General features: G+C 42.0%; 1 protein-coding gene across 1 annotated transcript in view; it reads left to right on the forward strand.

Moving 5' to 3' along the window:
- Positions 1-320: 320 nt before the first annotated feature.
- Positions 321-17,368, forward strand: part of USP34 (ubiquitin specific peptidase 34) — a gene marked incomplete at its 5' end in the record, with an annotated part of 106,549 nt that continues 89,501 nt past the window's right edge. Inside the window, 2 exons of the mRNA XM_029961637.1 lie at positions 321-363; positions 16,340-16,427. Of these exons, the coding sequence (XP_029817497.1) occupies positions 321-363; positions 16,340-16,427 (131 nt within the window). The remainder of the gene's footprint in view (positions 364-16,339; positions 16,428-17,368) is intronic.

A 17,368-nucleotide genomic window follows, 5' to 3' on the forward strand; every position in this document is an offset into this window, starting at 1 on the left:
TGGGCTGGGTCCCTTTTAAGCAGCAGCAAAGGCGTCTCGGAGCGATCCTGCCTTCCCCTCCCTGTGCCCGGCCTGGGTACGCGGTGCAGGTGCTTTTCGGGCGCCGATTTTCCCGAAGCTGCGAGGGAAGCGGCTCCTGGAGGAGCCTGGCTCGGCTGGGAAGGTGCTCCCCGGGCGTTCGGCTCCGGGGGTGGTCTCTGGCTCCCTCCCGAAGTTTCCTCTTCCCGAGTGTTACCGGGAGGGTCGCAGGGGTGATACAGCAGGTGTTCCCCCCGCTGCCGCTGCGACCGGGAGCGTTTTGGGCACGAAATTCCCTGTAGGCCTCGCGTATCCCTTTGGAACCTGAGCTCCGTGGCAGCCAAGGTACCTTCCCGGCTTCTCAGGGGGCTCTGCCTCACGAACAAAGAGCAAAACCCCACCATTTGTACGGATGCTGAGGAATTGGAACAACTTACCAGCTGAAGTTTGCGATTAGAGGGAAGTTTTAACTGTCTGGGACCTTAAACATGGCATTTTTTCTGGTTGCACTCTGCAAATCCTGTTCCAGAGAGCGTGGCTGCCTCCACCAAGGTTTGGGTAGAGTTGTCTTCACTCTCATGAGGCCCAATTCTATGTGATGTTTGCTCTTTCCTGAGATACTACAGCAATTAAATGTTTTCCTTTTTTCTTGCTGGGGAAATGTGATATTCAGTGATGGCCAGCGTTTCACTTAAAAAGTATAAAATGTAGGTGTAAAAGTAACTTTCAGGAGAGCCCAGGGGCTGGAATAAATCAGATTAAGAGGTCTACATCAGAGAACTGTTGGGTTGTTAAATTCGTTTGCTGAGTTTGGCTGAGCTTGTACTTCCAATATCTTGTTTTGAAGGAGATATTTATTTGATTTAGCATGCATATCTTATCTTTCCCAACTGGAGAGGCAGGGAATGCATTGATATTATAGACCAAGTGCTTATAAACAGTAGGTTCAAAATAAGGCAGAATTATCAATGATATACAATGACAGCTGCTTGTTGGAAGAGATAACTTTGCTTGGTTTGGTTGGATTGATAAGTAATCGTGGCTTAAACTTGATGGAGATTGGTGTGATCAAATAGAAAAAAGTTGTAACATTAAATATGGTATTTCAAGGAACATCTGAAATTCCAGTGTGAGTTGATTTTTACAGTTGTTTTAAGGTAATTGGGACTGAGGCAGACAGATATTCCCCTCTAGATAAAACAGTGTCTTAAATTACTTTAACAGTTATTTTTTAATATTTATATATATATATATATAGCTAAGGGATGGATAACTTAGTGATTCTGCATAATATAAGATAATTGCTATTTATGAGTAAATTTGTCTTTTTAAGTCCAGTTTATTAGGGAAATTCTGCAGTTCTGTTGCTGTGTAGTTAATTTTCAGGAATGCTGCTGAGGTACCATTAAGTTTGGCCTTCCCTTGAGAGAAAGAAGCCACTGTAAATAACCAGAACTATTTGGTGTGTGTGTTTGGATACAAAGACATGTGATGGTGCTCCCTTCTCACTGGATGAGAATGAGTTGGGAGGGAGGGGTGGTTTCTTTTATAACTTCCAGTTGAGTTCTTTGCGTTTCTTAAGTCATAACGAAAGGTGCGTGATACAGAAATGATGTCAAGCCTTGGTTTTTAAAACACTGCAGCAGAAGTGAAAAGTGGTAGTAAAGAATGAGGTCATGCCCGAGATGTGTGAGCCACAGACTGCCAGCGTTTCCTTTCCTGCCCACGGAGCTTTTGGGGTCATCCCTGCACTGAAACTCCCCTAACGGGCCTTTCAGAGAGGGCCAGGAAGCAGCATCTTGTTTGGTTTAGACATTTCTTGCTACACTAAACATTTTTCCCTGGCCACATACCGGCTTTTGCCTTTGTTTGCCCTAATATTTACGAAATGTGACTCGGTAGCAGCTCTGTGACAGGTCACTTGGGGAGTGAATTGACAGCTCTCAACGTGCTGTTTGGAAAGGGACACGTGGGAAGCTCCTGTTTTCTTCCCCAGAAGTTCCCAAGCGATGGGTGGCAGGAGGGTGGAACTGAACAACTCTGCAAACAGACAGGCATCTTTTCATTATAAGCATATCAATCCCCCTTCAAACTGCTGGACTATTAACCCACACCCCCTAACAGTGGGCAGAGGTGACTTTATCCAGCAGTGACCTCTGTGTAGGCCCAGGGTTATGTCCTGGGAAGCCTCCAGCTCCTTAGGCCTGGTTTTGGCCCAGGCAGTCAGTGGCCCTGGTTCTGTGGCACTCAGGGGCTGCCTTAGGTCTTGAACTGGAAACCTGTTGTTTGAAAATCATATTTTGTGGCCAAAGGTCTGTTAAGCATATATATATATATATATAAAACATAATGCTTAGGCATGAGAACCAGGCAATATTTTATGGACAGAATCAGCAATGTTGGGTTTTTTTGGTGTATATATATTTTCTTCTCTTGCAGCATCTTTATTTTCAGCATTTGACCTAAGTACAAAACCCAGTAAATTCCCTGCTCTTGAAGTTATTTCCTGAGAAGAAGCAGTAATCTCAAGTTATTATTTGATTCAGGAACTCAGCAAAACACAAATTCCCCTATGGAATGCCCAGACTTTAGAGGAGTTTCTGCACTGTAGGACAGTCTGTTCACTCAGAGAGTCTGATTCCTCATTGAGCACTGTAGGTTTGTTAGCATCACTTACCTTCTCCCTGGCAGGCTTTAATAGGAATAAAGTCTGTAAAAAGCCTGATTTCTGAAATAATCTCCCACAATATAAACATTTTAATAGCCTTTAACAGCAAAAAAAAGAAAAAAAGGAAGATACAATTGTAACTATTTAAGATAAGGCCATTTATTTACAGAGGCTTAAGGACAGATTGTCATGGCATTAATTAAAGGGGCTCACTAAAATGTGTTGAGGACATTCTGTGCTTTTGTGTTGATTTGCAGCATTCTGTATCCCAAAATGAACCCTGATACCAATGCACTGTACATTCCTTGCTTTCTTTGGATGCCAGGTCTTGTCAGTCGAGGAGGGATTATATTGAGTTTCATTTGTTCTCCAGCAATATTTACATTACTGTGCTGTCCAGAGGCCCTGGTCAGGACAGCTCTGTTTTCCTGGGCACTGCTCAGATACCCAGATAGGCTTAACCCTAAAGCCAGAAAATACAGAAATATAACATTTAAACCTGGGCTTTGCTCTCTCAAGTCTTTTCCATGAGTTTTGCAGGTCGCTGTGTCCCACCCGGAGCCACGGCGATGGTTTGAGTTGCCCATAGATCCACGAGATCCCTGGATGCTTACACAGGATTCACTCCCCAAGCACTGAGTATGTGGTGCTCCATACTGAGTGTTTGTGGAGTGCAGGATGTCCTTGTATCCCTGGAAGTGGGAATCTGGTTCTCACACCAGCCCTGACTCAGCTGTCCTTGTGGTCCTGGCCGTGGCGTGTCCCAGAGAGCCCAGCTCAGCTCGGTTGCCTGAGAGGCTCCCCTTTGGGATTGCAGCTGGTGTTGCTGTGTGTTGACTTAAAACTCCTTGGATGATTTTTGGTTTGGGTTTGGTTTGTTCTTGTCATTTGGTTTGCGTTTTATAAAAGTAAGAAACAAAAAAAAATTACAGCATGGAAAAACTGATTTTATGATGTAGCAGCAGTCGTGGTTTTAGGTTACCTTGGTAGGCCTGGGTTATTCCCAGTTCTTGGTTTCTGGGAACTGACTTTGTTTCCTTCCCAGCATTCTGCTTTGCTTTGTTCAGTGATTACCTCTTTAGCCCATTTTTCTTCCTAACAGCTTTGAGATCTTACAAAATCAGTTCCCACTGATGAATAGAGGTTTCTAGGTGTTACTCTATTGCACCAGCTCACAGGCTATTTGTCTCCTTATGTTTTCTCTAAACCTTCAGTAAAACGCAAAGAACCCCCAACAACCAACCCAAAGCAACCCCCCCCCAGTTTACTCAAGCACAGGAGTTGGATGTAGACTAAATATTGTCGTTTTCTGTCCCTTATCAGTGTCTGCTGTCCTGCAGAACTGCTCCCAAAATGATCAGGTCCATAGAACACTTGAGATACTGGAGTGCTTTACTGTTTGTGTAGCTTCGGGATAGCCCTGAATTTGGATGCTGAAGATTCCTGACTTCTTGTCACGTTGTTCCAGCCTGTAGGAAGTACCAAGAGTAGCCTTGGAGTTTGGGTGAGGGTTATATTTACCTCGAGGTAGGTGAGAAATTGAAATGTCCCAAAATATTGAAGCATTCAGTTTGTTCCTTGGGATCTGGAGAGGGTCGATATTTTATGCTGTGAGTACTCAGGGATTATTTTAGATATTGAGTGCACGTTCTAAGATTATTACAAATGTTGCATCATTAACATCCCCTGGTCTGCAAGAGCTGCTCTTACTTGTTTAGTGGTTACCTGAAAGCTTCAGGATTGATTATTTGATTACTTCTCATGTTTTGCACAGATCTAAAGTTTCATTTGACTGGTGATTCCTCTTGTGCAAAACTGCAAGACAGTTGTCTCTCTTGCATGGGTTTTTTCCTTTTCCCCCCCCTTTTTTTTTTAAGATTCATCTTTTCTTTCTACTTAAATGATATTTCCCTGTTCAGAACCTCTACAGAGACACTATGGAGGATTTATTGGGGTAACAGCCCAACTTCACTACACTAACCTAAATCTTGCTTGTCTCCTGTTGAAGAAAAGAAGATCATTTGTTTATAAAACTGAAATTCAGTGGTTGTTTCATGTTTACTTTTGTCTCTGACCCTTTTTAAGATGATGAGCAGCCAGACTTAAATGAAAATAACTTTATAGCAGTATTGCCAAATTGCAGTTATGGATTGTGGTGAAGTGCTACTCCAAATGAATTGGAGTAACCAGAGGGAAAAAATGGAAGGAGGAACTTGTATCCTCCTACTTGTGAACTTTCTAAAGTGAAAGGGAAGGTGTCACTGAGATAAAGTTGGTTTAACTTGTTTGTAGTTGTAAAGCAGTCGAAGGAGAAACTCTGTGACTTTAGCAGCTAAAAGGCTTCTATTTTTGGAAAGATATTTCAGCTTTTGTTCTGTACAAGTACTTTGGTTCATGTTATTTGATGTGATCAGAAATGATTTTGTCCTGAGACTTTTCCTGTTCAGGCTGCTGCAAACTGGTTCTTTCTCATTGCTCAAGTTGCTTGACCAGTGATGCTGAAGATGAGTTGCATAAATCCCATTCTGCTGAGTTCTGCTGTGAGTTATGGACCACTGACATGGATTTACTGAGATGCCTCCCTTTGTATATAGGGAAATCTCCTGCTGGATAAGTACTTGTAACAATATCCTCAAAGCCACCAGGCTCTGCCATTGTATTCCTGCTTAGTTATGTGGATAACTTCAAGAGAAGTGAGGAAAGCAAGAAAGGAAAAGAAAAACATCCCTTTCTTCACTTGATTTTCTCATTTTCTTTCAAAAGATACTTCACTAGTGTAGAACTAGAACTCATCTTGGAAATCTTCCTGTTAGATTACATTTTTTCATACCTTTAGGTGCTGTATGACCTTCTCTCTGTAAGGGAAGTTCCCAAGTTATGGAAGTCCCAAGCAATTCCTGAGCCAAGTCCAAGCTGCTGTGCTTTAGGGTGTCCTGGATGTTGTTAGTGGCAGTTTTTAGAACAGGCCAGCCTCTGGGAATGTCCTTGGATGTGCAGGTGTTGTGGAGCAGCCGGGACACTGTCGGTGAGCGGATTCCTGGGCTCCGAGCGTCACTCCGGGGCTGAAGGGGAAGTACCTTGGAGAGCAGACCTGGCCCCATTTCCCTGGCCCTGCCTTGGAGGAGATGCCTTGGCTTTTGGAGAGCCAAGGCTTTTCTGTCCATGGAGGGACTCTCATGGCTTCAGGGCATTGTGAGACTCACCCAGTCTTGTAATTCGTGGAATTCCCCTTCGCTTCTTTTTCTTCCGTGTTAAGCAGTAAAATATATTTCTCTGTTTCTAATACTGGCTTCTCACTTGTGGGTTTTAATTCCTTGCTTCTCAATTTCTCCATGTCACTGGTTTGCTTCCATCTTCCTGTGTTCAAGTAACACGGAGTCGGAAAAGCAAAACCTGGAATTCTGTTCCGTGGCCAAGTGATGAGCAGCCTGTGATTTGGCATTTTAGTGATTGAAAAGGGAGAGCAATGTTTACTTCTCTGTTCCTTTTATTTCTTATATTTTCTTCTTTGAGTTCTTCTTTTCAGGTAGCTAGGAGGGAGTTTTGCAGGCCAAGCTACACATTTAAAGTTGTCAGGATGCTGGGAAAACGTGGAAAAGAATCTTACCATCCTCAGGAGCAAGTGGTTGTGCTGATTACTCAGTGCTTATAGTGATGGCATGCTGCAATTAAACAGAGTTGTGGCCATTTAACTTCTGTTATTTAAGCACATATTAGGGTGATTTCTTTCATTTTGTGCAGCAAATTGGCAATTTCTAGAAAACATGAAGAGGGGAGAAGCCATTCTTTTCACTTTGCTCCTTTCCTTGGATGAGAATCGATTTGCAGTTGGAATGCTAAGCGTGGACATGCAGCTGTGAGGATCTCCTTGGTGGTAATACTCAGTAAAAATATCCAGCTTGTTTGTAGATTTGCAGAGTTTTGTTCCTGGAATTTTCCCGATCCAACATGTGTGGTGGAAGGTGAGCTTTTTGAGGCACCTCTGGTGTAAATCCACTGCAGCTCTGTATGTTTGTATGGAATTCCTTGTGAGATTCAGTGCTGGAACAACTGGCTGAAGAAGCTGAAACTTGTCAGAAAAACTCCTTGTGGAAAAAGCACCTTTGGGTGTTGACCTTTCTTCAGTTAATTTGTGGAAGGGCTGTAAATAAGACTTTGGAAAGGTGACAACTGAGGCACAATTTCTGGATCAGCATCCATGCAGATCATTAGTTTCTATCTAGGAAGTGAGTGGCAAAGGTTTTTCCCTCTTTCCACACCAAATTGAAGAAACCTCCAATTCATGGCACCATTTTAATAATTGACTTCCACTGGAGAGTTTATGATCTATATAATTGTGTATAGAAACAGGGAATATGTGCTTTATGTTGTGTTGTGCAACACTCATTGTCTTTATCTTTCTGTTGTGCTTCTCAACTTGTTTTGAGGGGATTTAGTAATTTTTTGTGAGAGTTAATTACATTTTTAGGAAGTGGCCAGTTACCTATTTATTAATTGGTGAGTAATAATAATTATTGTAATTTAATAATTATTAAATTCTTCATAATTTAAGTTTCTATACAAACCCCAATGTTTTCACCACCAGTGAAATTATTTTCTAAGTGGGTGGGAACTGGAAAATTTGTATTTTTGAGAGTCATTTTCTGCCGTAGTTTGTGCTGTTTGCAAATCTGAGATCGGATTCATTGTAAACTTTGTGGGCATCAACAAAACTGACAGTGCTTTCCCTTCTGAGCTCTTCCTGCTTGGAGAAGCTGTGGAGAACAGTGCTGGGAATGGACATTGGCATGTTTGCAAGGGAGGACAGCTCCAGGAAAGCTACAGAGGGGCCAAAATATCAATATCTAATGAGGAATTTGGGAAAGGCCTGTGTGGCACAGCTTTAGGGCACCTTTGCAGTCACCTGTGTGCTGGACAGGAGGTGTTTATTGTTCCTTCTTGGAACTGGTGTGGGATAACACTGGGGAGTGTGAGCTCAAAAACTCGATAAAAAGCAAGTTCTCTTGCTTAGCTGAAGGATGGTCAGTGCAGTGAATCCTTGGCTGCACTGGCCAGTCTGATTTCTTTCACAATTTAATATTTCAAATGAAACTTTTACCTCAGAGCATTTCAAGTCATAAGTGTCACTCTGCTGAGGTGATATTTAGAGTAAATGGTCTGATCAAGTTGATCAGAATTGGAATTGGTTTTCATCAGTCTTGGAAACTTTCTGGGTCCAAACAGAGCCAGTTTGAGTCTTTCCAGAGTGAGTTGGCTTTGAACACTGTAGCCATTGTTACAGGTGTTGCCCCCTGTGCATTTGCTGCTGTGACATTCATTTATATCAAAGTAACATCTGGAAAGACATTTTCTGGTTGTGGGGGATGTTTGTCGTGAAATTTTAATACTTCTTTAGACCATATGCGTGGCTTTCAGTCATCTCTGACTTCTTTCAGTCTGCTACTTTTCAGGAAAAATATATATACACCTGTGCTTTAGCCACTAAATGACTGAATGCAGCATGTGATTCAGAGAATTGCTAAACACAGGTTATCCAGCACAAGCAAGTGCAAAATCTGAGTGTCTCTCTGCAAGTTTAGAGAGACCATGACTTTGTTGCTTGCTTATCCTTTTCTGTTTTATTCTGTTTTGAATGGGGGTTGCCTGCACCTGTGCTGATGGAAACAAAGCAAGCCTTGGAATTGAAGTGCTGAGCGAGCCCTTCTTGGGCTTGACTGTAATGACCCATTGCCCATTTCCCTCTCATCTCCTTGTTTGAGCAGGCTTAAATATACTTTGTAAGAAATGAATTAGTCATATTTGCCTCTCACAGGTTTTGTCCCTGAAAACTGGAACACATCAGTAGATGCTTTTGTTGTAAATCAGCTGGTAATCTGTTGCTTCTTAGGGGCTGGGGTGGCTCAGTTGTGGGCCTTTTCTTTCTGGTTGTGGGGGAAAGCTGCTCTTGTTGTCTGGGACTGATTCACAGGCTGCCAAGTAGTCCAGCTGAACTCATTTGCAAAGTTCTCTCTTGGAAATAGAATGCTTCCTGGAGTAGGTATTTTAATTTTTGCATTCCTTGCTACTTTTAATTAAGACTAATAGAAAACCTCTTTTAGCTTTTGGAACCTGCTTCACGCAATTAAATCTTTGTTCTACTTACAAAGCAGTTTGATAAACTTTGAGTTCTGTGTTTTCACCTTAAAGCAGTATTTTAGAAAAAGTTCAGAGCTGGAGCATTAAAGAAAAATCATTCAAACCCAGAGTCATTCAAGTCCTTCTCCATTGTTTTTGAAGGTAATATGTTATTGAAAGGAAAGGATTCAAGTACTCTTGTAAACTGAAGGCAGGCAATCCTTTATCTGAGCAGTAGTTTTGGCAGTGACAGTGTCAGCCCTGGCTTTGAAATGTACCTTGGGGTAATTAGGGATCTGCTGGGAAATGCTGGGTTTGTGCAGAGCTTGTCCAATCCTGAATTGATTCCTTAAGAAACTTGCGGTGGCTGTTGTCAAAATATTATGATGGGCAGCCTGGCTTTCCACATCCAGTGTGTGTTTTGGTGATGTCAAGCAGACTTGATTGTGTGGAAATACTGCTTTAATTGAGCTGGGTTTTTTTGGGTTTTGTTTTTTAATTGAAAAAGGAACTATAACAGCTTCAATATAAAGATGAAAACAGAGACTTCCCAGAATTGGGAAGTTTTGTCTTGGACTCAAACACAATTTACCATACTGAGTTAAAATAGGACTCTCAAACAAGACTACTAATTTTTATTTTTTTTTAACCTTCAGCAAATGGCACAAATACTTTGAAATTGCTTTATAGTTGTTTTTTTTTTCCTTACTAATATATAACTTGCCTTTCTCTGGAGAGGGAGGACTGCAATATCTTTGCTGCTGAGAATCCCAAGATAACAGAAGCACAGGCAGGTAACAGTGCAAAGACACCAGAGATCTTTTCAGATTCCTTCTGCCAGCCTTGGCTGACACTGAACCTCTGCTGAAGCTGCTGGGCCAGGCTCACCTGGGCTGTAGCACCTGGCTGCTGCTCCCCTCACTCACATGTCCATGGAATTGCAGCAGCCTGGACATCATCCCACTGGCCAGGAGCAGCTTTGAGGGTTCCTGCTGTGCAGGGCTGGGCTCAGGGGATGTGAAAAGGATAATGGGGAGGGTCCTGGTGGGCCAGCAGAGCCAGAGCAGCATACAGGTTATTCCATCCACAGCCAGATATTCCACAGGCTGGTTTACACCATTTCCTGCTGGTTTACACCATTTCCTACTGGTGTTTGATCAGAAGGGCCATCTGTGCCTTGCACAGTGTTTAACTGATGGGAGCTCCTGGACCTTTGATGGTGTTCCTCTGCCCCTCTGTATCCCTGCTGGATGGGATACTGCTTGTACCTCAGTCATTGGCATAACCCAACCTGAATGATGGATTCCACATTCCCATCTAGTCCAGACCAGATTTCCACTGCATGGATTCGGGATTTGTGACCTTTGTCCTGTGGCCCACCCATGTGGGAACAGCAGGAGTTTACCCAGTGGCACAACTTAGGCCTGGCTTTGTGTGAGAGGTGCAGTTGTGCTGCTGGCCCTGGCCTGGCTCCTGCAGCAGCACAGCTGTGTGTGACACTTGAGATGCTGTGTCTGAGCTCATTTAGACTGCAGTTCACTGGGGTAGTTCTGGATCAAACCAGCTCCAGTGTGCTGGGAAAACCCAGGTGTCATCTGATAGCTGGCACTGGACTGCACTTAAAACAGTTCCGTGTGGAACTGCTCCTGGAAGCAGTTGCTGTGGCACATTCTCTTTGGGAAGGTGAATTCATAAGATGCTCTTAAGAAGGACAGTTGTTGGCTGAGGTAGATGTTGGCAGCCATTCCAAAGGGGGCATTTTAACCCAAAGCAAACATGAGGAAAGCTTGAGTGTGGCATCACTTCTGGAAGGTGACAGTTCTGGAATTTCGTGCTGCTCAGACTCAGCTGCTGCTGTTTTGCTCCAAAGTGCATTAACATGTTGTGGTAAAAGAAAATAGGTGTTTGCTGGAGAAGATGAGGGAGATGGGATGGAAAAGGAAATGTAGAGATGAAAAGAGAGAACTTGGTGGTGTTTGCAGAGACAGAAGATAAAGGCAGCAGTTACCTCAGATCAGCTCATTTGCCCTGTTCTGGTGAGGTTGTATCTTAGAAGTCCAGTCTGGTGGGTGAAAATACCAAGGTTTTTTCTACTCCTTGTGCAACTTTGCTGTGCACTGGAATACTGAATTAAAACTCCTCAGGTCCTTCTGATCTCAAGGTGGCTGTGAGGAATTCCACAGGTGCTGAATGTTGGGGATACCACTTGGAACTGCTTTTTCCTTACTCTTCAGTAGCTCCTGTATTTCCATTCATAAGAACACAGTGTTGCTTAGACTTGCAAACCTTTGTCAGATTTGTTGAAATTACTTTTATGTTCAAAAGTTTGTGTCTGACACAGTTTGTTTTCTGAGGAAATGAGACTTTAAAAGTTGCTAATTCCTGTCTTTAAGCTGTTACATTTCCAAAACATTTGTGCTGTAATATTTGTATACTTTGTAATCCAAAACTTGGAGGAAAGTGATATATTTACCAAGTTGGAATATTTATAAATATAAGAAATTTAGAGTTTGATGCAGACTTAAAATGAATTCAGGTGTGTTGTGGGGTGGAAGTGGGTGTTGTTATCTGTGATGAGGGAGCATTAATGGCACTCAAGCACCTTAACCAGCCATATAGAATTTATTGCTGCAGTATTTTGGGTTACAGATCTGATTGTTCCTATGTTAACCTGGCATTTAACAGTATTTTTAATACTGAACAATTAACTTTTTTGATTTGCTAGTGTATTCTACAGTAGTGTTTCTCTTTGGTTGTGCTTATCTAGTCAGTGGTCTGGGATGTTTTATGTTATGGAGACTGAGAAGTAGAAAGAAGACTCTTGTTTCCTCACTGGAAAGTTGTAGGGAAGCTTGGAGAGTTAAACTCTGGCCACTGAACTTCAGGCTGACACTGTCCTTTCGAGTACTTGTCAAGGATGGCTCTGTGAAGGTCAGGAAGAACTCTGGGAATCAATCTAAGGCAATCAGGAATTCTTTATCATTAAGAAGTCATTCTAATAGATGGAAGTAGAAAGGGAATGGGAGATGCTGAACTCTGTGCCTGCCCTCTGACATGCTGTTGATTCTGAGCAAAAAGAACCCCCTAAAATCCCAGCAAACCTCTCAGTGCAGTAAAAGAAGTGCTGGTTCTCTGTGTGAACAATGGTACTCGCACAGATTAGAGATGTATTTCTTTCCAGATTAGTATTATTGCCCCTAATACTGTTTTGTTTAGTGTATGGCTCGTTTCCTCCGTTTATTCTATCCCAGGGAACAATTTCTGGGAATAATGTTCATTCTGCAAGCGATCCAGCCTTTCCCATGAGAAGCTGATACTGGATGAGGTTTGGGGGAGGGGGCAGAATCCCTGTGCAGCTGTACCTTGTCACAGTTCTCAAAATGGAGAAATTATAGATATTAAAGGGGTTTTATCGTTGACTTTTTACTCTGTTATGTTTCTGCAAGTAGAGGAAATGTGCTTTTAAAAATGATTATTTTTGCTTGCCGGTTGATTTTATACTTGCTGTGATAAGTGACCTTTGGATATAAGATATTCCCCACAAGTCCAGCAGGATAGTTGTCCTTGAGGTCTAATTACAGGCTGTTCCTCCAGCTCTGAAGTTCTTGCTAAAACTGCACTTATGATCCGAGTTTCATTTGTCCACAGATGAAATTATATTGCCCCATTCTTTGCAGCTGATTTGTATTTTTCTCACCTCTTTTACTACATTTATTAATGGGGTTTTTGCTTAGTTTGGGAGATGGTGTTTCTAGTAACACCCCTATAGCAAATCACCCTTTTGTGGAAGATGAGGTAAATCATCCAGGTTTTCATTTAAAGCCAGCCAAGTAAAACAGGAGACTGAGGAAACAGCAAGGAAATATTCTTCTTTTTTTTTATGATATGTTTTGAATTTTGACTTTGACCATCGTGTGTTTTGGCTTCTCGTCAGCTCCTTGAATAAACAATTACACTTTAGGTCACTCTGATTTTTTTTTGATTTTTTTTTTTAAATACATGAAAACCGATACACCAGAAGATATTAAATCAGGCAATTATTATTACTTTGGTTGGTTAAGCAGCTCAGCTCTTTCTTCTGTGGTGTTACTGTGATAAAAAGATCTCTAAACCATGTTGTGAAGACTCAGTTCTGGGGTTCCTGCAGGAGGTGGTTGGAATGTGTGGCTCCAGGTGCCATTGGAGTATGGGTTTGAACTGGGATATGTTGGTTTTGAAATGGGATCCAGCACGAGGTGAAGGTGTCTGTGCATGGAAAGTAAGAGGGAAAAGGAGAGTGAGAAGGTCTGAGAGGCTTTAACTGAGAAGAAAGATTTGGTAGAGCAAATCTAAGGAAGGAGAAGGAAGTTGAGCCCAGAGATAGGGAAGGGGAGCATTTCTAGCACTGCTGAGTGCCTGGAGAAAGGAGCACTCACTGCAGGCAGGGAAGGAAGGAGCTGGGATTGGGATTGAGGTGCCACTGCTGGGAGAGATGCTTGGAGATCCTGGGATGCCTGTAAAGCTCTGGAGCACATATTGTCAGTTCTTAGGGATGGGAGCACAGGAGCTGCCACTTGGATGAGCTTCAGAGGCTCTCAGAGCACACAAGTGCATCCTGTGGTGGAAAACTAAGGAAAAGTCTTATCCACCAAATCAATTGGCAGGGAGGAGGCTCGGTGCAGGAAAAGTTTTGGGAAAAGTTTGACATGATGGTTTCAAACAGTGGAAGTGTGAGAGTGGGGAGGCAGCAGATCGAGGAGGGTCTGAGGGTGCTGGAGTTTGGGAGAGAACACAAGGACATGCTTTATTCACCAGTGAATGAGTCTGGTTTAACTTCTGGCCCGTTCAAGGTAGAAGAAAACTGATTTCAAAGGAGCCAGGCATCAGCATTTGGAAGTGAAATCATGTGCAGCAAGGGAGTCCTTCCAGAACTGGCAGGAGATGCACAGGAATGCCAAGGAGCGTGTTTGTTCCTATTGCTTTTCTCTCTTACCTTTATCAATTAAAAACACGTTAGAAAGGCTTCAGAACCTGTTGTTTCTGTACTTCAAACTGCCTGTAAATGGAGGTGCTGTAACTCAGGAGTGTCCACAAAGTTTATATTCAGAATAAGATGGCCCAAGATGGAAGTTTTGGTTGTGAGGACATCAGTTAAGTGAGGTGAACAAGATCATTTCTGCTGAGGAGCAAAAGGGAGCTCCAGGTAAGGTCCAGGAGGAGCAGCCCTGCCGTGTGTCACCATCCCTTGGGAATGGCACAGACAGATCAGCTCCATGGAAAACTGCAGCCTCAGTGGGGATGCTCCTGTTTTGAGCTTCCTGAGTCTTTTCAGGAACAAACCCAATATTATTTCGAGGTACAGAAAACAAAAGGGAAATCATGGCTGCAGCCACTGTATTAATTAGCAATGATTAATAAGTAAGACCAGTTGAAGTTGGTCAGTGTGTAAGATGTAAAATGCAGAAACAGGAAAAGAACAGGTTTCTCCAATTACTTCATCTGCATCCCTGTGTTTTGACCTGAGGCAGAAGTTTCAGTATTTCCATAACTTCTCCATTCTGTGCTCTTTATGTGGCAGTTGTAGCTTTTAAGGGACCAGTTTGCTTAACTTTTATCTCACAGAGGGAAATTTGGGAGTGATTCAAACAATTGCAGTGAAAAGGCTGCTCTGGAAGTAAGAGTTACTGCCTATGTTAAGAGTTTGGGGTTTTTAAGGAGGGGAATGTGGGGATGAAGGAAGTTTTACAAATGTATAAGATCCTACAAGTTAGAATTTAGCTACTGAATCGTTGTCAACAATTATTTTTCAGTCAAGCCTGAAGGAATTCGTCTTAGTGAAGCAAAGCTCACAAAATTAGGAAAACAGAGGTTTTATGAACCTTTGATGCTGGGCAAGTCTTTTTTTTAATTTTTTTTTATTTTTTTTTAGATACTATCTATAGCTAAAGATCTGTCTTTTGTGGTAAGCTTGACCTAAATTGTATGATGGAGTTCTTGGTTTCTTCAGCAACGTGCTTTGGCCCTGAGAGATCAAGTGTCATGGTAATTTGTGGTGTTTAAAAGCAAAGGTAGTATGGGATGATCCCCATCTTTTAGTTTGCCTGTCACTCTTGTGCTTTGTCCAGTGTTCTGTAGGATCTTTAAAACCTTCAGGAGTGAGACAGAAAGGTGATTTTGGATGTTTGCTGGCACCCTGTTGGGAGCTTTTTGTAAGGATTAATATTTGCATGGATGCATACAAATGAGAAAGTGGATGTGTGTGCAAATGGATGTCCCTGTTTCAAAGAAGTCAGAAATACTCGTTCAGGGGGATTATTCTGTGAAGTGGTTTCCTTCTGAACTTTACTTTCTGGTCTAGGCTGGCAGACTCTCATTAGCTTCAGTTCTTGGAAACCTGAGTGGATGGATCACACAGGCCCTTGCAAGGCTGAGGTGGGACAGGAGGTTGAGGCAGGAATTCTGAAGAACTTGCTGTCACAGAGCCTTTCCCACAAAGCTGGTGGATGAAGTTGATTTGTGAGCATGTGATGCTTGAAATTCCGTGTGAAATGTGGAGATGGACACTTAGTTGTGTTAAAAATGCAAAGGTCCACTTAAAAGAACTCTGACTTTCTCAATTTGTGCAGCAATTAGCTAATTGTACAAGTGTTTAAAATCCAGGACAAGGAGGAAGGAAGAATTGTGCACTGGTAGCTGGGGAAGGGTGTGTGGCCAGGAGAGAGAATCCAGTGCCCTGGGATATAACCAGTTCCTGCCTAAGTGGAGCTTAATGTTTGGTTTATTCAAGTGTAGAAGCATTTGGAGATGGAAGTGGGACATTTGATAACAACTCATTGAAATGTTTGGGGTTTGAACTCAGTGCAGAGTTCTGTTCTGGTTTCCATCTGCACTAAACGTGGGGAGCATTTCTCATTTTGCCAATTAGTGATTCATGATGGTTAAATGTCATGGGAGATGTGTCTGTATTTGAAAGCAATAATCATCAACTCAGCTCCTCTGAAACAACCTTATTTGTACCCTGCACGTTGTTCTTATCTTGATAGGTTTGGTGTGGTTTGGGTTTTGTTTGTTTGCTTGTTTTTCCCAGTCTCTATCTGATCAGGAAAAGGAAGTTGAGGTCTTGTGGTCAGCTCAGAATGCAGACTTTGAAAATCTGGGGGTAAACACCAACAAAAAAACCCCCAAACAAACCCCAAACCTGAGGAGTCTGGTTGATCAGTAAAATTGGTGAAGGTTCATACTTAAAAATGCACATCAGTCAGTAGTTCCCAGTGAAGCTTATAAAGAGTATTTCATAAAAACAGCATTACAAGAAGGGTCTGTCTTCAATCACTGATTTTCTCAGCAGTATTCAGGAATCCTGTGCACTTTGTTTTCAAGTCACTTGCACCTAAACCTCTGTTAACCAAATTACATATTTTTGCTTCAGTAGAGAACTTGAGCGTTTCCAGTATGAAAATACATTTATTTTCCATGCTCTCACAGATAATTTCTAATAAAAATACAGCGATTGCATGTTGGGGTTTTCCCTCCTAATATGTTTGTTTTTGTTCTGTTTAGTATCAGACATTGAAGGTGGTGATGCATTGCAGCTCAGAAAGGAACATGCCCTCAAGATATTTGCTTACATCAATTCCTGGACTCAAAGGTAATTTGGGATCGAGCTGGAATGTTGATGATATTGAATCGCAACAGCAGCTTTACCTTCTTAAAAATACAGTGGAGTGAATTAGAAGGGGCAAGTTATTAATGTGATACTTGGAGAGTTAAGACCATTTTGCTGCTTAAAAAAGAAATCAAAATAAACACAATGGATTTTGGGCAAAGCATATTTTGAATCTAATTGGCATTCTGGGTGCTGTAATAGTTGAGTGGCAAAATAAATAGCTGTATTACAGTGACAAATAACATGTGGTGCTGCTTTACCATGGAATTTTCTGACCATCCTCTGCAGAGGCAGAGGAGGGTAAGAAGAATTTAAGAATTTAAGAAAAGATCAGTCTAATTAGAACCACCATGTTTAGTTTTTCTCCATGTCCTCATAATCCAAGTCAAAATGATGAAGGGTTGCAGCCCACAGCTACCAAACTGATAAAGTGCTTTGCACGTGGTTGTCTTAAATTAACTGCATTATTCCTTTAAATCAAGTATTTAAATTACTGTTGGTTTTAAGTTTGTTTTTTTTTTTTTTTAAAGTAATGATATCAGCTGTTCTGCTTATTTCCCAGCACATGGAAATGTATGGATAGCAGTTTTTAGAAAGAATTTACAGTAAAGATGTTTGGAATTCAGTGTTCAGCAGTGGTTACAAGACCAAACTAAACTGCAAGAAATATTGAGAAAAGCATAAAGGATAAATTAGATGGCATTATTTGGGTGTTTAGAAGACTCCAAAAGAAAAAAAAACCAGGAATGTCACACTTTGGATACCTGTGAAAGCAGAATTCTCCTCTTCCTCATTCTGCCAAAAGATGACAAACCAAGTTCATTATCTTTTGCCACGTGCTTTTAGACACAGAGAAGGAATTTTGAAATCCAAATAAACAACAGGCACAGGAGGCAGAATCCTGTCATTTCTTGACAGGTCCT

The sequence above is a fragment of the Manacus vitellinus genome, unplaced genomic scaffold, assembly GCF_001715985.3.
Source record: "Manacus vitellinus isolate BGI_N305 unplaced genomic scaffold, ASM171598v3 scaffold_38_pilon, whole genome shotgun sequence".
NCBI lineage: Eukaryota > Metazoa > Chordata > Aves > Passeriformes > Pipridae > Manacus > Manacus vitellinus.